Source organism: Ranitomeya variabilis, chromosome 5, assembly GCF_051348905.1.
Source record: "Ranitomeya variabilis isolate aRanVar5 chromosome 5, aRanVar5.hap1, whole genome shotgun sequence".
In the NCBI taxonomy this organism is placed as follows: domain Eukaryota; kingdom Metazoa; phylum Chordata; class Amphibia; order Anura; family Dendrobatidae; genus Ranitomeya; species Ranitomeya variabilis.
The window spans coordinates 129,994,523-130,017,218 of NC_135236.1; the positions used below are offsets into that span (position 1 = coordinate 129,994,523).

The 22,696-nt window shown below is 45.0% G+C and overlaps 1 protein-coding gene across 1 annotated transcript in view; it reads left to right on the forward strand.

Annotated features, from left to right (window-relative positions):
- Positions 1-18,885: 18,885 nt before the first annotated feature.
- The window catches only part of IGDCC4 (immunoglobulin superfamily DCC subclass member 4), a 124,909-nt gene continuing 121,098 nt past the window's right edge, over positions 18,886-22,696 (forward strand). The window contains exon 1 of the mRNA XM_077263310.1: positions 18,886-19,150. Within this exon, the coding sequence (XP_077119425.1) occupies positions 19,075-19,150 (76 nt within the window). The 5' untranslated portion in view covers positions 18,886-19,074. The remainder of the gene's footprint in view (positions 19,151-22,696) is intronic.

Sequence of the window (22,696 nt, forward strand, 5' to 3'; positions counted from 1 at the left end):
ACCTTTCCCAACGCCTGTGCACTGCAGTACTTTACTCTGCCCTTAAAGTGTACCTGTCACCTGAATTTAGCGGGACCAGTTTTGGGTCATATGGGAAGGCAATTGCCTTGCACTGGCGTGTACTCCGGAGGACAGAGAATGAACTTCAATCCAATATTGCGGCCAGCATGCAGCCAGCGGGTAAGGAAAGGGTGAATCAAACACCCGAAAACCCCGCCCATATGACCCAAAACTGGTCCCGCCAAATTCAGGTGACAGGTTCCCTTTAACAGGGCAGATCAGTACGCCTGCGCAGGAGCGCCGATGCCAAGGAGCGATGAAGCAGGAGGGTGGCAGGGTAAGAAGATGGGAGGCGCTGGACCTGCAACACCCATCGGACCGGATTGCACAGGTCCGCCCACCTGGGTGAGTATAATATAGCTTATTTTTCTTCACTTGCAGGTCAGACCGGGGGCTTATCTAAAGCATTATAGAATGCTGTAGATAAGTCCTAAAAAGCAGTGGCCGTATCTTATAGCGGCAAAATCTGCGGACAGGTTCCATTTCAATTTCATGGTGGACGGCTGCGCTGACTTTGCTCTTGATAAAACACAGTGGACCTACACCAGCAGATGGCATGGCTCCCCAAACCATCACTGATTGTGGAAACTTCACACTAGACCTCAAGCAGCTTGGATTGTGTCCTCTCCACTCTTCCTCCAGACTCTGGGACCTTGATTTCCAAATGAAATGCAAAACTTACTTTCATCTGAAAACAACACCTTGGACCACTGACAACAGTCCAGTTCTTTTTCTCCTTGGCCCAGGGAAGACGCTTCTGACGTTATCTATTGGTCATGAGTGGCTTAACACAAGGAATGCGACACTTAGAGCCCATGTCCTGGATAGGTCTGTATGTGGTGGCTCTTGAAGCAGTGACTCCAGCAGCAGTCCACTCCTTGTGAATTTCCCCCACATAATTGAATGGCCTTTTCTTAACAATCCTTTCAAGGCTGCGGTTATCCCGGTTGCTTGTGCACCTTTTTCTACCACACTTTTTCCTTCCATTCAGCTTTCCATTAATATGCTTGGATACAACACTCTGTGAGCTGCCAGCTTCTTTAGCAATGACCTTTTGTGGCTTCCCCTCCTTGTGGAGTGTGTCAGTGATTGCCTTCTGGACATCTGTTAAGGCAGCAGTCTTCCCCATCATTGTAGAGCCTACTGAAACAGACTAAGGGACCTTTTTAAGCGCTTAGGAAGCCTTTGCAGGTGTTTTTTGTGAATTATTCTAATTTACTGAGATGTTGACTTTGGGGTTTTCATTGGCTGTAATCCATAATAGTCAACATTAACAGAAATAAACACTTGAAATAGATCACTCTGTAATGAGTTTGACTTTTTGTATTGAAGAAATGAAATAAATTAGCTTTTTGATGATATTCTATTTTGTGAGAAGCACCTGTATTACGTGAGCACTCGGAAAACTCCTGAGCATGCTTGCTCATCAATAGTGAATATGTAAAGACTTGTTAGACAGCTCAAGACAATCTTTCTTTGTATCCCTCTGCCTGTTTTTCCCCATCAATAGAGAAGGGCTCCCAAATATGTGCCTCAGGAGCGATAGCTGGAAACAGAATCATACTGCCAGTCAGGAGAAGCTTGAAGCTGGGTGTGATAGTTTGATGGGAGTGCTTTATGCAAGAATAGTGAAGGCGAGAACCCTTGGACGTAAGTACTCCACCTCGGTGTGATTCTAAAAGAGAAGCTTTGGCTGTCATACTGATAATTGCGGCTCTTGGTATCACTACTTGGGGAGCTCTGGTTCTGGCTAACAACCTTCCAGCGGAGCTGAATGATGTTCTGGAGGTTTCAAAGTTTGGGGACCAGTGCTATAGAATGTAGGATATTTGTTCTATTTTCAGCCATATACAACATTAAAAAAAAAAAACATCCAGGACATATTGTGCCCTCCCTATAACTCTTGGGTTCCTGTAGACATGCTAAGGGGCATGTGAACACGTTCAGTATTTGGTCAGTATTTTACCTCGGTATTCATGAGCGAGTGTACTCGTTGCTCGGGTGGTCTCCGAGTATTTGTAACTGCTCGGAGATTTAGTTTTCGTTGCTTCAGCTGCATGAATTACAGCTGATAGACAGCTTGAATACATGTGGGGATTCCCTAGCAACCAGGCAACCACCACATGTACTCAGTCTGGCTAGCAGCCGTAAATCAAGCAGCTAAATCTCTGAGCAGTCAGAAATACTCGGAGACCACCCGAGCAACGAGTACACTCGCTCATCACTACTCGGTATGTGTAAGTCAAAATCAGGAGTGGAACAATCAGAGGAAAAGTATAATAGAAACACGTCACCGCTTCTGTATTTATCACCCACACCTAGTTTGGGCTTACAAATACTGAAGTAAAATACTGAATGTGAGAACGTGGCCTTTCAAGATTTCCCCTGACCCACTTCCTGTGGACTGAGACCAATGAAACTTGGCACAGTTATTAGTCCTTCTCTACATAGGTGCCACCTATGGACACACACTTCTCCCATCTCTTTAAGCAACTGTAAACACCTCGCTTATAGAAGTCGACGGGTTGCTCCATAAACCACGTTGTGACTTCGGAAATCAGAATCTCATCATCTGGAAAATGCTTGCCGTTCTAAAATAACTTCATTGTTTGAAAGAGGTGGAAGTCTGATGGTGCAAGGTTGGGTGAATAAGGGGGATGTGGTAGAATTTCAAAGCCACAGGAGCATGCTTCCATTTGGGCAACATGTGAGTTGTGAACTGGTGCATTGTCTTGCAGAAGGCAGACTCCTTTTGGTGGGCATGCCAGGTCTCTTGGTTTTGATGGCCTCCCGCAATTTCTGCAGCAGTGAAGCGTAGTATGCCCCAGTGATCATGGTTCCCTTTGCTAGGAAATCCATCAATACTATTCCATTCTGGTCCCAAAACACTGAGTATGACCTTGCCTGCTGAGGGTTCGGTACGTGACTTCTTTGGAGGCAGTGAGTCATGTGCAAAGCAAGCATCAAAGCAAAAGGTGGCTACTTTGAAGAACCTAGAATATAACACATTTTCAGTTGTTTCACACTGTTTTGTTAAATATAGTTTTGATGCCTTCAGTGTGAATGTACAATTTCCATAGTCATGAAAATAAAGAAAAATCTTTAAATGAGAAGGTGTGTCCAAACTTTTGGTCTGTACTGTATAAGGGCAAAGTAGGTCGCTGTTCAGATCCTGCCTGTGGAAAGGTATATAAACAAAATGAACAGCCCAATAGTAAGGGCAGTCAAGACCCTTGTTTGTACAAAGCAGGGCCGGACTGGCAATTCTGGCAAATGCCAGAAGGGCCTGTCTGGTCATGGGCTGCCTTGTCTGCTATGTTGTTAACAGAATCGGTGTTCTCTTCAAGACACCCATACTGTTAACAGTTGTGATGGAGCACAAAGTCGCTGACTCTGTCACTTACCCCAGCAGGCCACACGCATTATTAGAAATACTGGTCTTGTAGTAAGTCTTGGTTTCCTCCATCCAGGGTAATATTAGTAATATTTCCCCATCTGGTGCTTGGAAACAGGGACAACATGGGCCTGTGTGATTGCAAATGCCAGGGCTGAATTTCAGTCCCAGTCCATACCTGGTACAAAGTACAAAAAAAAACTAAACCACAGAATATATGCTCATTTATTTTTTTTAATCTTGGGTTCTGTTTAAGTGGCCATAGTTTGAACACACACCTATGCATTGCACCTATAGCAACACGGGCCCCGGCTCAACAAATACTGTTGGTAGTGGCATGGGTCAGTGACTTTAATGGGGTTGTCCATGCTGGGGGTTCAGGTCTGCAGTCACTCAATGATCAATAGAAGTGAACTGAGGCCAGGCACGACTAGACAGAATGTGGACGGAAGTATGGTCAGCGGAGAATCTGGACAGTGCGCATTGTTCTTAGGCCGGAGACACACTGGTGCGAGATACGGCCGAGTCTCGCTGGTTAAAAGCAAGCTGTGGCACCTGCACACCGGAGCGGAGCGTGCAGCTGCATAGCAATACATGGAGCCGCACGCTCCGCTCCGGAGTGCCGGTGCCACAGCTTGCTTTTAACCAGCGAGACTCGGCCGTATCTCGCACCAGTGTGTCTCCGGCCTTATTGTGAGGATTCACAAGTCTGCAGTCATGTAGAGTGACTGCAGACTTGAGCCCTAAGCCTGTACAACCTCTTTAACCCCTTTCTGACGTCAGATGGGATAGAACGTTCAACGTCAGTATCCCCGCTTTGAGGTGGGCTCCGGCGGTGAGCCCACCTCAAAGCCACAACATGTCAGCTGTTTTCAGCATTTAATGCGTTCTTCCGGACATCAGGTCGGAAATACGCGCACCGCTGACCCATGTGATCGAGGGTCATGGGTGCATCGGCATGACAACCAGAGGTCTCCTTGAGACCTCTATGGTTGTTGCCAGATTGCTAGCATGTCTGTAATTCTGCCACATAGAGGCGATCTGAGCATCACCTCTACGTAGCAGAGCCGATCAAGTTATGGCAGCTTCTAGCCTCCCATGGGGGGGCTATTGAAGCATGCCAAAAGTTAAAAAAAAGGTGATTAAAAATATGAAAAAAAAAAAAAAACATAAGTTCAAATCACCCCCGTTTTGCCCCATTCAAAATAAAACAAAAATAAAATCAAACATAGATATATTTGAAATCGCCGCATTCAGAATCAGCCGATCTGTCTATAAAGAAAAAAAAGGAATCAACCTGATCGCTAAACAGCGTATCGAGAAAAAAAAAAATCAAAACCCCAGAATTAAGTTTTTTGGTCGTCACGACATTGCATTAAAATGCAATAACGAGCGATCAAAAGATCCTATCTGCACAAAAATGGTATCAATAAAAATGTCAGCTTGGCTCGCAAAAAATAAGCCCTCACCCAACCCAAGATCACGAAAAACTTTTTTTTTTTTTTTTATTTAGCAAACTTTGGAATTTTTTTTCACCACTTAGATATAAAAGAACCTAGACATGTTTGGTGTCTATGAACTCGCAATGTCCTGGGGAATCATAATGGCAGGTCAGTTTTAGCATTTAGTGAACCTAGCAAAATAGCTAAACAAAAAATTGCACTTTTTTTTTGCAATTTCAAAGCACTGCTGGTGAATGATGCTGTGCTCTCTGCAGCTCATTCACCAGTGGTTTTCAGCTGGGATGGTCACATGTTGGCACCGTCCTAGTTGAAAACTATTTAGCCCACAGACTTGGATTACAGCGTGGGACACAACGACAGACAGGTGTGGTATATTGATGGTTTATTATTTTACTTTTATTACAGGAGATCGAAGGGCGTCGGGAATTAGGTGTGGCAGTAAGTATGGTTTAATTTAAAACATTAAAGGTGTCTGTGTAATTTTTTCAAATAAAATACTTTATTCTGGCCGTGTCTTTATTTAACATTACCACTATAGGATTAGAAATGGATAGGTGTCTTATAGACGCTTCTCCATTACTAAGCCGTCGGCTTGATGTCACCTGATAGGTGACATCAACCCCACAAATATTACCCCACTTGCCACCGCTACAGGGTTAGTGGGAAGAGCCGGGCAAAGCACCAGAAAAGGAGCATCGAATAGTTGTGCCTTTTGTGGGCAGCTGCGGGCTGCTGTATTTAGGCTGGGGGGGCCTATATTAATGGCTACTTACCACTCTGAGAATAGCAGCCCTCAGCTGTGAGCTTTAGCAAAGCTGGTTGTCAAAAATGGGGGGGACCCCATGCAGTTTTTAAATTATTTAAATAAAAAAACAGCTTGGGGACCCCTCTATTCTTGATAACCAACTTTGCAGAAGCTGACAGCTGGGGGTTGCAGCCTCCAGCTGTGAGTTTTGTCTGGTTGGTTAATAAAATAGGGGGAAACCCACGTCGGGTTTTTCATTAATTTATTTCTGAACGATCGCAGCCGGTGGCTGTGGAATACCCTGATCATCCGCATCTACTGTCACTGTTATAAGCAACAGCAGGTGTCGGATGTTGGGGGTAACAGTCCCAAAAGCCACCACCTGCTGTCATTTGGATTTTAATATAACGCTCATCATTCTCCTCTGCTCACAGGCAGAGCAGGGGCGAATGATGATAGCCGGCTTCAGCACCAGCCGCCGGGGAACAGCGCTTACTGTAGCGCTTCTTCCTTGGTGGTTGTCCCATGTGGTGCTGATGCGGCACACGTGTGCCACACATAGTACACACAAGGACACAGATATCTCCGGTACCGTTTTTCCGGTACTGGAGATATCAGGACGTGTGAAACTGGCCTAACTGTGCAGTGGAAGCACAGTCATGAAGCAGTAGACTCTTGCTCCTTTTTTTCTAAAGTAGATATGGTTCTAATAATGACTTTTTAATTTAACCATACTATTTAATTAGATTTTTTTTTAATCTTAAACGTACTTGATTTTTTTTTCTGGGCGGGGGTAGAGATTCAGACGGGGTGAGAATTTGCTAATCAATATGTTTAAGGCTTAATTCTGCATTTTTGCACAGTTTTTTTGCAATCCCATAATGGAGTTCAAAATTGAATTAGTTTTTTTGCACACTGAAAGACTATTATGTAACATTTTGAAGGCAAAAAAAATACGCATCTTTGACTTTGCTTTCATCAAACACTCTGTGCCCATTTTGATTAATTTTACAGTCATTTCGTCAGCGCAAAAGACATTAAAAACAAAACAAAAACTGCAAGTTATAAATTGGGCCTAAGGAGCACTATGTGTTGAAGCATTTTTCATGTAGAAATCCTCTATATTTAACGCGGTCTAAAGTGTAATGTTTCTCCTAGTAGAGAATGGCATGTCAGTGAGAGGAGGCTTATAAGCTGTGCAATGCACTCCTGGAAATTAAATCTTCAAATTGCCTCTCCCGACAGGAAGAGGACTAGAACCCTAGTGCTACCTATTGGAAGTCGCAATCCTAAAAATCAATATTGATGCTTTAACGAGCACTAGAGTTCTACTCCTCTTCCTCTCAGAAGACGCAATTTGCACACTACACTTGATGCATCGCTCACTGCAGAGTTACCATCTACCTCGAGGGATTTGAGTAGTGAACTTCCAAAAGATATCGACTACTTCTCAGTCCAAAACTAAATGAGAATTTTGTTGCTGATAGTTCTGGTGAAAATCCCTTATATAAGGGTTATTCCCAAAATAAGACAATATTCCCTAGCCGTAGGACATGGGGCAGAAGGTCCGACCACTGGGTCCCTCAGTCATACATCGAGGGTCTGCAGCTCCTGCATGAATGAAGCAAAGGGTGGGGATTTTTTACCTCTGCTCCATTCACTGCTTTTTGGGACTGCTGGAAATCTTTGCGTATAGCACTTGGCTTTCTCTGGCAGTCACTCAGACAATGTATGGATCAGAGGTTGAGCGTGGCCACTATTCATGTCGGGGCTGTCCGTATGGCTGAGGAACTTGGGATATGGGATAACTTGTGATTTTGAGAATAACCCTTTAAGTGCTGAAAAACTGGATATTCTCAGTGCACTCATGCTGTGTATCGGCACAGTGCATGCTCGCTGGCGCGGGCTGCACGTTGGGGGATAACACGACTAGATGCCAGCTGCTTTCCATTCTCACTCTCTGGGGCCTTCCCAAGCCTTTTTTTTTTGTCATCTTGTCTTGTAGTCCACATCGCCATGGTAACAGGCGCTGGCATGCAGAAGCCTGGCGAGACCATACTGTTAATCAGGACAGCTGCAAGGCTGGCCACTCCAAGAACGAAACAGATGGGAACCTCCAGCAGTACAGGCACAGAAGGTTGTCATTAAAATACTCCAGAAATGATGATTCTGTTTACCCATATACTCAGAGCAGTGTATCCGGATGACGGCATTAGGGCAGCTGTCGAAATGCTGAGACTTGTAGTTCCACGCCGCATGCCAGAGCTGAAGTTATTACACAGCCGTGCTCTAGGAGAACGTGTCGACAATGCAAATAGCCCAGCGGTACGGTGACACCTTAATATTAATGATCAGTCACTGTTATCATGTGAAACACGTACCAGCGGGCCATATCCATCATCTGACTGTGCAATCTACAGACAAATAGCTGCCGTCTCCATAGTGACTACAGGCCCATTTACATGGAGCGATTGCCAATAAGCAATGTCTGAGTTAGTGACGGGCTATGGACATGGCGCCTGTTTACAGCTATCGTTACATTCCCAGCAATTTCACGGAAATGGCTCCATTATCATCTGAATTTATCAGTGTGCTCACGAATTTCCAGACGTTATGTACCATGTCCACTGACTGTCACTTGGTTTTCCAGCTTTATATCAGTAAGGACCTCACTGTAAAATAAAGACTTTTGTAACTTTCTGATACTTTAGGCCAAATACATAAGTGAAACCAAAGAAATGAGTTGGAACAAATGTTGGCGTAAGTGCAATGTGTAAGTGCTCATTCACACTGTGGCCATTAACAAACAGAACCTTGGATAAAACTGTGGAACAAAAGACATGGACCACACACCCCAAAAAAATCACACATTGATCTAATGCTGCTAGGCAAAAATGTACAAACTGGACATGAGGTTCTTAGTTTAACATTCTGCCCAAACTGTATGAAGCCCACAGCCATGTCACGGCGAACCTCTCAGTGGGTCCCTGGCCTAAAAGGTGTGGCATGTGTGCAAACCACTGTCTCCGCGACGGTGCACCACCAGGGAGGGCAACCAGCTACCCCACTGCACACATGAGGTGAGGCTGAGTCCTCATGACTCCAGGTCAGAGCCGGCTCCAGGTATTTGTGGGGTCCCCCCATTCGTCCAGGGCAATGGAACTTGCCCAGGTGCGCCGGGTCATGAAACAGGCCCTGCTCTAGGTCAGGGCCTTTCCAAAGACAGAAAACCACAGCAACAATGACTGCAACCCACCACCAAGTGAATGGATGTAAAAAAAACCCCTGACCTTCCACATGTTCTCAGACTGAAAGCAAAAATTAGCGAACCCCTCTTGCAGTCTCCTACTAAATTAAAAACACAACCACATTCGACAGTATCAGGCTGTTGGATGCCACTACAGTTAAAAGTATTGTTGAGAGAGGGAGTGTTAGCTGAAGCTCCTTTTCCCATCATTTCTCCTCGACGTCTGACTCCACTACATAGCACAAGGAATGAGAAGCAGAGACCAGTATAGCATTTTTTTTTTTTTTTTTTAAATCCGTGAGAACACTGGTGGCCAGAATACTGTATGGAGGACTATGGGGTGGATTATAGGGTATGCAGGGCTATGTGGAGTACATTAAACTGTATGGAGGACTATGAGCAGTACATTATACTATATGGAGGACAAGGAGGAGTGCATTGTACTATTTGGAGGACTATGGGGTGCATTATACTGTATGGAGGACCATGGGCTGCATTATGCTATATGGAGGACACTGAGGAGTGTATTGTACTACATGGAGGACTATGGGGTGCATTATACTATATGGAGGACTGACGAAAAAATGGGGAAAGATTCCGGCGCAACAATCCAGGGATAAAATGGATTCTTTAGTTAAACATAGTTAAAATACTAAAAGGCAAGGCCTCATACCTGATGCGTTTCAGATATATACACACCGTTAGTCATAGGCTAACCGAGGCATAAGTGTAGCAATCCAACATACGAGTATATACATTGTCTAAACAAAAGGACAATTACAATAGGTTAGAACAAAGTCAACGCCCATAACCCGTACTCTAACCTATTGTAATTGTCCTTTTGTTTAGACAATGTACAGTTATATGAAAAAGTTTGGGCACCCCTATTAATCTTAAGCTTAATGTTTTATAAAAAATTGTTTTTTTTGCAACAGCTATTTCAGTTTCAAATATCTAATAACTGTTGGACACAGTAATGTTTCTACCTTGAAATGAGGTTTATTGTACTAACAGAAAATGTGCAATCTGCATTCAAACAAAGTTTGACAGGTGCATAAGTATGGGCACCCTTATCATTTTCTTGTTTTAAATACTCCTACCTACTTTTTACTGAATTACTAAAGCACTTTTTTTGATTTTGTAACCTCATTGAGCTTTGAACTTCATATCCAGGTGTATGCAATCATGAGAAAAGCTACTTAAAGTGGCCACTTGCAAGTTGTTCTCCTGTTTGAATCTCCTCTGAAGAGTGGCATCATGGGCTCCTCAAAACAACTGTCAAATGATCTGAAAACAAAGATTATTCAACATAGTTGTTCAGGGGAAGGATACAAAAAGCTGTCTAAGAGATTTAACCTGTCAATTTCCACTGTGAGGAACATAGTAAGGAAATGGAAGAACACAGGTACAGTTCTTGTTAAGGCCAGAAGTGACAGGCCAAGAAAAACATCAGAAAGGCAGAGAAGAAGAAGGGTGAGATCAGTCAAGGACAATCCTCAGGCCACCTCCAGAGAGCTGCAGCATCAACTTGCTGCAGATGGTGTCACTGTGCATCGGTCAACTATACAACGCACTTTGCACAAGGAGAAGCTGTATGGGAGAGTGATGCGAAGAAGCCGTTTCTGCAAGCACGCCACAAACAGAGTCGGCTGAGGTATGCAAAAGCACATTTGGAGAAGCCAATTTCTTTTTGGAAGAAGGTCCTGTGGACTGATGAAACCAAGATTGAGTTGTTTGGTCATACATAAAGGCGTTATGCATGGCGGCCAAAAAACACAGCATTCCAAGAAAAACACTTGCTACCCACAGTAAAATTTGGTGGAGGTTCCATCATGCTTTGGGGCTGTGTGGCCATTGCCGGCACCGGGAATCTTGTTAAAGTTGAGGGACGCATGGATTCCTCTCAGTATGAGCAGATTCTTGACAATAATGTTCATGACTCAGTGACAAAGTTGAAGTTACGCAGGGGATGGATCTTTCAGCAAGACAATGATCCAAAACACCGCTCCAAATCTACTCAGCAGTAGCGTAGCTACCAGGGGGGCAGAGGGGGCGGTGGCCCCGGGCCCTGTGCTCGGAGGGGGCCCACCCGGAGCTACGCTACTGTCAGGGCCGGTGTTGAGGGCCCCTGCCTCCGGTTATGGATTATCTTTTATTTCCCCTGGGTTTGGACTGCGCATGTATCTAAATGCACGGTACAAATGCGATCACACACAGGGAGTCAACAGAGAAGGAATCAAGGAATGACAGGCCTCCAATCAGAGTGCAGGGAGTGAGTCATGTGACCGCTCTGCAGTCTGTGGAGGAGAGGGGGAAGGGAGGTCACTCACCCAATCCTGGCTGAGCGCGCTCTCCTTCAAAGCTCCGTGCTGCAGAAGTGATCAGCTCCAGCAGCAGCCAGGACACAGGGAGACTCTGCCTCTGAGCTGCGCTCACTGTCTGCACTGACCAGGAGGAGCCTGAGAGCCGAGGAGCAGCAGCCAGGACCAGAGGACACACTGCACAGAGCAGGTGAACTGATGAGTATCTTGGCACATGTCATTTAGTATTTTTTTTATGTCTAATCTGTTGCTTTGAATACATACATAAGGTATATAAAGCAATGAAGGTTCTTAAACTTGTATGTCTTGTTTATCCTGCAATCAGGACAGACACTGAAAACTGACGTGATCGATAAGTGTCTTGGCACATAGAATTTATTTCATGTGTTTACAATAGCACAAAGATATATCAGATCTGGTGGTGGTGTGAATATACACAGACTAGGTTTTGGAAAGTTTCTTGCCTGACATGATAAAAATGAAAGACTGACATGTGGACTGACAAGTATCTTGACAAATGACACTATATGTAGGCAGATCAAAGCATAAAAAGATAGGCATATAAGTTCAAGAATTCATTTGGCTTTTCAGTTTTATAGGTTTTGCCTATCATGCAGGCCCCATCTGGCGGTTTTTGCTATATACGGTATATATCCACTAAGTTACATTAATATGGAGATCCTCTTTGGCAGTGGCCATTGCATTGATCATGGGGACGAGATGGCCACGTTAGACCAGTAACTCAGGATCAATGATTGCATTGGCTGTGGTACGGACTCAAAGTGTAATAATATTTATCTTTTTGCATGTTTTTTCACAGCTGCTTTCGGTGGAGTTTTTGTTTGGACATTTTAAAAGTATCTTAATAAATTTTATATTTTATGGGATGTTTATGTTAGAAGTTAGTCCTGTACCCTTGTAAAACTATATACTCTGTAATCTGAAGTATCTAAATGGCCAATATGGCAGGAAATGAGAAGCTGATAACAGAGAGCACTAGTTAAGAGAAAGGGGGGCTGAGCCAGCTCCCTGGATATAGGGGTTGTGTAGTCAACAGTTGCTCACTATGGGCCTGATTCACCGTCTCTCCTGCCTTGATTGACATGGCTGATGTCTCCTATGTCATCCACTGTCTGTCCGTCTCTCGCACCTGCACAGGAGGGAACATTAAGGCATCTTATTTATTTGACTGTATACGAGTTGGTGACTCTAGGTTCACCTGTTCACACTTAGTCTATGTTTGGATGTGACGGTCAGTTTTTTTAAATTTGTACCCATATAAGGTCTGGCCAGCATCTGTACACCCTTACATAGTGTTCTAGAATGCACTTTATATGTCGCAAATCCTCTATGCAAGGCACAAAAAAGAGCTGTTATAATACTCACAGACAGCGCTGTCTGGGCGTCTCTAGTCTTGATCCGACGCCTACCCTCTTCTTGTGATCGCTGTCCCGCTTCATGTGGAAGATGCATTCTACATCATGCATTCAGTGTCCTCTATCGCACTCCTGTGCAGGTGCACTTCTCTTTGTCCTGCTGAATTCAGAGCACAGTATTGTAGTGCGCATGCGCCGGCTTTATTTCCAGGTCATCAGCACCCTTTGGCGCATTCGCATTACAGTACTTAGCTCTGCACTCAGCAGCCCAGAGAGAAGTGCACCTGCACAGGAGCGCGATGGGTGACACTGTGTGGATGATGTAGGATGTGTCATCCAGATGAAGCAGTAATGGAGGATGGCGATCTTAAGTCAAGACCAGCTATGCCTTGGTGAGCGCCGTTGGTGAGTATAATGAAAGGTCATTTTTATGCTTTGCAGAGGGGATTGGGAACAGATTTACAGCCTTCCATAGAGAGGCTGCCTATGCATTAGGATGCATTACGCTATATAGGCTGCCTATGGGGAGTGCATTATACTATATTGAGGACTATCTGGTGTATTATGCTATATGGAGGCTATCTAGGGGGCCATCATACAGTGATGGAGCCATTTAACAGTTAAGGGGTCAGTATACTGTGAGGGTGATACTATACAGTGAGGGGGCATCCTACTGTGTATAGTGGAGCTGTAAAAGGGGAGACTCGGGACATTATTAAATGTAAAGTGGTCACTTATTGTTATAGGGGAACTCAGGTTACTGTGACTATCAAAGGGGCACACAGAGCATTATTACTTTCTAGGGGGTAAAATATGGGCACTGTGTGCAAGTGCCCTAGAAAACAGAATTTAGAGGGTACAGAGAACCACACAGCAGGTGCAGTAATGGGGTCACATACGGCAGCAGCAGCTCATTATTGGGGTATCGGGCAGTAATAGGGTCACATACGGCAGCAGCGGCTCAGTATTGGGATATCAGCAGGATGAGGAGTTTGTGCAGGTTGGGAATAGATGGTGATGGGGCTGGAATGTGAGAAGTGAAACGTGTCTTTGTTGCTTTCTCTGCAGGTGAGTCCTGGCTGGAAGAAGTTGTCATGTCGGTCTGGGCCAGATGGAAAAGACGGGAAAAATGAACAATTCCGTCAGAAAGGACGTCAGCGGTAAGTCATTAACTGTAACTGTACTGTGATCTCTTATATGTTCTGTAGGACTGGTATCTACCACTGACCATATGGCGGTAATATCCATATTGGTCTTTATATAGAGATTATTTTCAGTAACATCGCGGTCATCTGCTGAGGTTCTCCTCCACTATTAGGCTGCCGTCACACTATCAGTGTTTGGTCAGTATTTTACATCAGTAGGGCTCTTTTCCATTTGTGAGAATCACGTCCGATTCTCGCAGGTTAAAACCATGCTGTAGCACCGGCAATCCAGAGCGGAGCATGAGGCGGTACAGCAACATGTGGAGCTGCATGCTCCGCTCTGGATTGCTGGTGCCACAGCATGGTTTTATCCTGTGAGAATCGGACGTGATTCTCGCCAGTGGAAAGGAGATCGTATTTGTAAGCCAAAACCAGGAGTGGGTGATAATACAGAAGTGGTGCATATGTTTCTATTATACTTTTCCTCTAATTGTTCCACTCCTGGTTTTGGCTTACAAATACTGATGTTAAAAATACTGACAAATACTGATAGTGTGACAGCAGCCTTAGGGTGCGTCACCCAGCTGTATTCAAGGTTACCTGGTTAGGGGCCCACTCTGAAGTTTCGCCCCCCCTGAGCCAAAACCCTAGCTACGCCCCTGCTACTCAGGCATTCATGCAGAGGAACAATTACACTGTTCTGGAATGGCCATCCCAGTCCCCAGACCTGAATATAATTGAACATCTGTGGGATCATTTGAAGAGGGCTGTCCATGCTCAGCGACCATCAAACTTAACTGAACTGGAATTGTTTTGTAAAGAGGAATGGTCAAAAATACCTTCATCCAGGATCCAGGAACTCATTAAAAGCTACAGGAAGCGACTAGAGGCTGTTATTTTTGCAAAAGGAGGATCTACTAAATATTAATGTCACTTTTCTGGTGAGGTGCCCATATTTATGCACCTGTCAAATTTTGTTTGAATGCAGATTGCACATTTTCTGTTAGTACAATAAACCTCATTTCAAGGCAGAAACATTACTGTGTCCAACAGTTATTAAATATATGAAACTGAAATAGCTGTTGCAAAAAACCCAACAATTTTTATAAAACATTAAGCTTAAGATTAATAGGGGTGCCCAAACTTTTTCATATAACTGTATATATGTTGGATTGCTAAATTATGTCTCAGTTAGCCTATGACTAAGGCCGGGATCACACTTAGGAGTTCAATGCGAGAAACTCACGCGAGTCTCTTGCATCAATTCCCGACACTGCTGCCGGCACTCAGGACCGGAGTGTGTGGTTGCATAGAAATACATGCAGCCGCACACTCCGGTCACGAGTGCCAGCGGCAGTGCCGGGACTTGATACGAGAGACTCGCGCGAGTTTCTCGCATTGAACTCACAAGTGTGACCCCGGCCTTAGGGTGTGTATACACCTGAAACGCGTCAGGTACGAGGCCTCGTCTTTTAATGTTTTAACTACGTTTAAATAAAGAATCCATTTTATCCCTGGATGGTTGTGCGGGAATCTCTCCCCATTTTTTCGTCTACCTTCCTGTGATCACCAGTGAAAACCAAATTTAAGCTCCTTCTTCCCCCTCCCTCTCCCTGCATCTGACCATATGGAGGACTATGGGGAGTTCATTGTACTATACAGAGGACTATGTGGAATACCTTATACTATATGGAGGATTATGGGGTGTGCATTAAACTATATGGAGGACTATGAGGAGTGCATTAGACTATATGGAGGACTATGGGGAGTACATTAGACTATATGGAGTACTATGGGGAGTGCATTAAACTATATGGAGCACTATGGGGAGTACATTATACTATATGGAGGACTATGGGGAGTACATTCTACTATATGGAGGACTATAAGGTGCATTATGCTATATGAAAACCTATGGGGAGTGCATTTTTCTCTATGGAGAACTATGGTGAGTGCATTCTACTGTATGGAGGATTATGGGGCCCATTATACTATATGGAAGGCTATTTTGAGGCCTTTATAATATTTGCAGGGCTACGTGGGAGCCTTTATACTTTATGGAGGGCTATGTGTGGCCATTATACTATATGCAAGAAATTATGCAGAGTGAAGGTTTATGTCGGGTCCACCATACTGTGTGGAGGGCTGTGTTGGGGCCATTATACAGTGTGGTGAGGTCTAGAACTGCATTGAGGGCTGTGTGGGGAGTCACAGTGGGGGTGAGGGGGGTCATACTGGGTTGGTGTCGCCATATTTTGATGGGGGAGTTGAAGTGGGGTACAGTAGGGCCATCATGCTGTGCATGTGGAAGGTACTGTGGAGGAATTCAATATGGGGGCATGATACTGTTTGGGGGGGGGGCACTTTTGTTGGCATCATAGTTTGAGTGCAATGAAAGGGAAAATTATTTTGTTAGGACTGCAAAGTTGTAAGATATGCTCTTCTATGACCCACGCTGAATATTATTTTTTTTTGTTTGCGGGCCCATGATTTCTATATATGCCATTATCAAACCTAACCTAGGATAAAAACGAAATGAGCAAATGCCCTACATTAAGTAAGTACATAGTACATGTACATAACATGTAAATTTTTTATCAAAACAATATTAGCTAAGTACCCCTATGTTATTTACATGGACTATTACTATATACTTACTGCAGGGTATTTGCTTATTTTGTTTTTATCCCATGTTATGCTAATACATAAGTGTCAGTGCTGCCCGATCAGATTGCTTCTACCATTTGCCTGCCGATGTTAATCTGTACGGAAATAATATAACATCACTGCCTGTCCACCGTATGGAAAGTGTGGCTACCTGGATAAAAATAATTATTCTTTCGGTAGCCGCCGGCTTTCAGTCATAGAGGCTTGCACAGAGGGTCTTCAGTCACTCACGACTCATTCTCACTATATTGTCTAAGCACAAACTGGGACTTTGATTGACAGACGGCTCTGCAGCACACTTTTTTGCTGAGCGAGTAGTATATCATGGGGCTGGGGCGTGCTTACAGCCGTTCTCTGCACATCTCAATGACTCAAAGCTGGCAGCTTTTAGGAGCCACACTGTTTTTTTTGCTTTTTTTTTTGTGGAATAAATATAATGATATTAGTTTTGGCAGTCAAGCGTGTGGTGATTAGAAATTGTAGATATTTGTTTTCTATACATTCTTTTATGTGTTTCTGTGGGGACTTTCACCTGTGTTTACATAATACACTGCGATGCTATACAGTAATTTATCTCCCCTGAAGCCTGGCAGAACATATTTACAGCGGACCTCCGACAACAGAGGTCCTTGAATGGCAAAGGGTGAAACTCGCTCCTACAGCCGCAGCATAAATTTACCTGCAGCTCCCATCAGTTTATGCAACGGATAGTTTTCGCAGTTTGTCCATAAGAAGGATTTCTTAGAATTTCACGCACATTGCTGGCATTGTAAAGCACAGCAGATTTTCCACAAGTGAATACCAAGCGAAAAATCCGCTGTATTTTCGCATCATGGAAATTTAACCTAATTGGTCACTCTATGTGACTGCAGACTTGCGATTCCTCACAGTGTACACACTGCACACTGTGAGGACTCTCCAGTGTCAGCGCCGGGAATTGCGGTCAAGTATGTGATATGCACGCTCCCATCCAGAAGCCGACAAGACTGTTTTCATTGCCCTCAATACAAGTGTATTGCGCGAGGCCGGAAACAGCTCAGTTGTATTTTGGCCGGTGGGTATGCATATTGCATATTTGTGGTCACGTGACATCGGAGAATCCTCACAGCGTGCAGTGTGTGCACTGTGAGGATTCACAAGTCTGCAGTCACATAGAATGACCGCAGACTTGTCGTTTTAGACTGGACAACTAGAAATGAGCAAACCCAAACTTAAAAGTTTGAGGTTCGTACTGGGCATTCAGTATCCGTTTTAATGTTTGGAGCTCCGGGCGAAGTACGGGCATGAGAGAGGGAGAGTTATACAGATCCAAAGTTCTGGTCTCCTTTGTCTTCAATGTGGTTCGGGTTCTTGTTCTAGTTAGAGTACAGTTCTGGGACCGAAACCGAACTTTGGACTAAAGTTCAAGTTGGGTACCAGAACCAGAACTTCCACGGATCCGCTCATCCCTCCCTACTGACAACCCCTTTAAACTGCTACGATTGGAGCCAGCTCGGACAGCAGCAGTTAGACTCCAATGCGCACATCTATCGTACTTTTACATCGAATGTTGTAAATTGAAACCTGAGCAGAACAAGCCCCCCAGACCCTATGAGCCCCAGCACTTGCTCCGGTTCACCGGATGATGCTGCCGGCTTTACAGTTAATAAATAAACTGGGGCCAACATACCGTCCGTGTCCGCTCTCGGTCAGACCCTACTGATCAGACATTGATGGCGTAGCCTATTGATAATTTCCTATTGATAATTCTATGGGGGTCTCAGGTCAGTGACTCCGTGGCCAGCGCTGCAGGCGTATCAGGGGATACTCACACGTGATATACATTTTTGCTACTGAAATTCATTTCTATTGATTTTAATGGGACATTTTTGTGGCAAACACATAATTTCTTCCCGTCCCACAATACACTTGCAAAACTTTCTGCAACAAATTTGCTGGGTGTGAATTCCACTATACAGAGGAATGCTAAAATGCGTCTGTTCTGTATTGGGTTTTTTTTTTCTCAAAAATCCCTTTTTATTGGCTTTATCTTTTTTTCAGGACCCGTTTGCACTTTTTATGTATATTGCCATATTATTTCAGATACTGTCCCCTAGATGTAAAACCGTCCGAATTGGATGACGAATCGTCAGACCTCATCAGCCACAATCAATTGAAATTGAAATATTCTTGCTATTAATCGTTTCGTGGACCGATCAGATGTCGAAAAGCGACGATCGATATTGAGCAAAAATGGTTCCATCTAGGACAGAAGCCATGGGACGGATAACGGATATGGGGCTGCTATTCTGTCTGATAACCTGGGTTAACCCCTTGCTGCCTGGCAGCTGATGTCTGCCCTCCCTGCCTGCCCCCCAGCTCTGTGTGATTAGTGCCGGGGTGGGGAGCAGCTTCTCCCAAACATGTGACCCCTTTGTTAGAATGAGACAGTGGAGATGTCCTCAGACTGGCTCAGTAACCAATAGATGGCAGCAGAAGGACACTCAGATACCAGCTGCCTAAATAAACAGAAAGGGGGTTAAAAAAAAAGAGAAAAACTTGTACAAGATGGCGTCTGACTGGAGGGAGAGGGAGCCCCTCTCTGCATCCCCGGGCTGGTGAGAGAGGGGAGCCGGCAGCCTGTCAGGAGGAGCAGTGGGGGGATCCTCAGCACTACATGGCGCTGTCTCTGCTCTGGGGGCTGCACTGGGCTGGATGCATCCTGCTGCTGCTGCTGCTGGTGGCTGCTGGAGGTGAGTGCTGGGATTTGGGGCTGCTCATGGTATAGAGGGGAGGCTGTCTGAATCTGCCCCCCAAGCCAGTCTAAAGGGTGATGGTGCCACCTCCCAAACCCTTATGGAAAAAGGTGCACTATCAGGATCAATGGCTGCTGCAGTGTAGAAATGTGCCAGTGGCAGTAAATCACATGGGGCAGAGGCATGAGGAGGCATGTGGATCTCCTGCTGTACCCAAGGGGTTGTCATTCACTGGTCATGTCATAGTGCAGGACTGGGATGGATGCTGTCATGTGTGAACTGCCCTGAATGACGGAGGTGCATGGCACTGGCTCTATGGGATGGATGGATGGACGGACAGGTGCTACATGACACTGGCTCTATGGGATGGATGGATGGATGGATGGATGGATGGATGGATGGATGGATGGATGGCCAGGTGCTACATGACACTGGCTCTATGGGATGGATGGATGGATGAATGGATGGATGGACAGGTGCTACATGACACTGGCTCTATGGGATGGATGGACAGGTGCTACATGACACTGGCTCTATGGGATGGATGGACAGGTGCTACATGACACTGGCTCTATGGGATGGATGGATGGATGGATGGCCAGGTGCTACATGACACTGGCTCTATGGGATGGATGGCCAGGTGCTACATGACACTGGCTCTATGGGATGGATGGATGGCCAGGTGCTACATGACACTGGCTCTATGGGATGGATGGATGGATGGATGGATGGATGGCCAGGTGCTACATGACACTGGCTCTATGGGATGGATGGATGGACAGGTGCTACATGACACTGGCTCTATGGGATGGATGGATGGATGAATGGATGGATGGACAGGTGCTACATGACACTGGCTCTATGGGATGGATGGATGGATGGATGGATGGCCAGGTGCTACATGACACTGGCTCTATGGGATGGATGGATGGATGAATGGATGGATGGACAGGTGCTACATGACACTGGCTCTATGGGATGGATGGACAGGTGCTACATGACACTGGCTCTATGGGATGGATGGATGGATGGATGGCCAGGTGCTACATGACACTGGCTCTATGGGATGGATGGCCAGGTGCTACATGACACTGGCTCTATGGGATGGATGGATGGCCAGGTGCTACATGACACTGGCTCTATGGGATGGATGGATGGATGGATGGATGGATGGATGGCCAGGTGCTACATGACACTGGCTCTATGGGATGGATGGATGGACAGGTGCTACTTGACACTGGCTCTATGGGATGGATGGATGGATGGATGGTTGGACGGACGGACAGATGCTACATGACACTGGCTCTATGGGATGGATGGATGGATGATAGATCAATGATAGATGGATACAGATCCATCCATGTAGTCATATAGTCATGTATAAGTGACACTGCGGGTGATAACGTGTGATCCTGATATAATGGCACAGGGTTACGGTACCACACTGTCCCCTGTAATACGAAGGACCTAGTAATCGATGTCTGTCCTGTACGAACTGCACTGATGGACTAGCCCAGGCAGGAGCATGACCCCGGCTGTATAACGTGTCCCTGTACAGGTCAGTCCATGTGCGGATATAATAATGTATGGATGACACAATGCTACTTCTATATACAGTGCCATGATCTGATGTGTGAGGGTTATGACTGGACACCGGCACAGTGACACGCTCACATATTCTAGCTCTGGTGAGCTGTGGGCATATTAATGTATCCAGCCCTGTGAAGTAATGGGCAATGATAACACTGGCACGGAGGCATTCTTATAAATGATCACACAGTGATGATACAATGGCAGCGGGTATCCGCAAGGCACTGGCACCATGACCTGCTCCTGATAAAATGACAGGGGATGACGAGATGCCGGCACCATGGCGGCTGATAGAAGTCTACCCGTACCCTCATAGTAATGTATAGAGTGATGTGGCAGATGTGCTGGACACTGTAATGGCAGCGGGTGATAATGGCGCTCCTGTAGGTCCGACCATGCACTGACTCTGGACTGTATGCATTGCCCTGTGTTGTCTCTGCAGGCACTGATGTATTGATGTGTAAGCTGATATAATGGCAGAGGGTAATGACGAGCCACTGACACGGGGACATGCACAGTTACTACAGGGTTATCAACGCATTGATAGATTTCTATAGAAATTGACCTGATATAATGGCAGAGCGCTATTGACGCGTTGATTTATTAATATATAGACAGGGCACATGATGCCTCTTATTTATGGCGGGATCGAAGATCTGACACAATGACGGATTGGCTCTTGCATCTATCACAGAAATTGGATGGAGAAGCCCAACGACGCAATTCACAATCTACAGAAGTTTTTTGTTATTATTATTTTTGTTGTAAAGAACATTATTGATATTTCCAGATAACTACAGTATATAGAAATATAAAATTTTACATCTATCTATCTATCTATCTATCTATCTATCTATCTATCTATCTATCTATCATCTATCTATCCCATATCCATCTATCTATCTCCCATTCAATTATCTATGTATCTTATGAAAACTACAGTACTTCAAAAGAATAGAAAAGTTGTGCCTTTATTGGCCCATGTGGATCCTCGGACTGGCCGTCTGCTTTGCTGACCTGACAGTGTATGTCTATGCAGCCGTTGCGCTCAGATCAGGAGAGCAGACGGCCAGTCCGAGGATTGCGATGTGATCCTCCGGCGAGTAGGACAGCAGTCTGACTGCACCCAATCAGTGACGTCGGTGCAGAGGAGTGGGCAGGATCATGGGCGGGAAAAGGGGTGAACATTCATTTGGCATTAGCATATGTTTGGCTAGCAGGCGCGCTACAATACATTTTCAGGGGCTTACAGCTACACAACGGGACAACGTACAAAAATCAAAGTTACATATCCTAAAAGGGCTGCCCAAGCCCTGATTCAGGATGCTATTAGTAGGGTAGGAAAAATGACCTGACAGATTCCCTTTAATAGTGCACAATGGGGCGTTGCTAAAACTATCTATTGATCGCCTTTTAAACAAATATATTTGCGAGTTGCAAAACCTTAGAGAAGGAACAGAAGCAGAAGACTTTGTACTATAAATTGTCATGCAGAGAGAGGCAGACACTTCCTAGTAGATCTTTATAATATATCAGTGATACTTTGGGCCCCATACACATTAGATTCGAGTAGATCATAAATTATAGAACGCGATACAGCCATACACACGTTAGTCCACGTTGCTGCCATTATAGTTTTGTCACCTGGCCATATAGGAACAATTAGACCTTTCAACGTTCGCTCAATGGTTTCCCGGTGGTGTTCCACTCCCGACGAGGCGGTAAGAAGCGAATGTTCCTTTCAGTGTTAGTAACCACTTCCACTCCTCTTGGGTTGGTCCTTTATGGACGGTTGTTCATCTGTGGACCTAGCGCAGCACAGCTAGTCGTTGGTCATGTTCGGACCGAAAATTTAAAACGTGGACGACTTTGTTTCACTGGATGAAAGTTGATTCAGATAAATTGTTCATTGATGACATTTCTACTGATGAATGATCACTTTAGTTTATTACC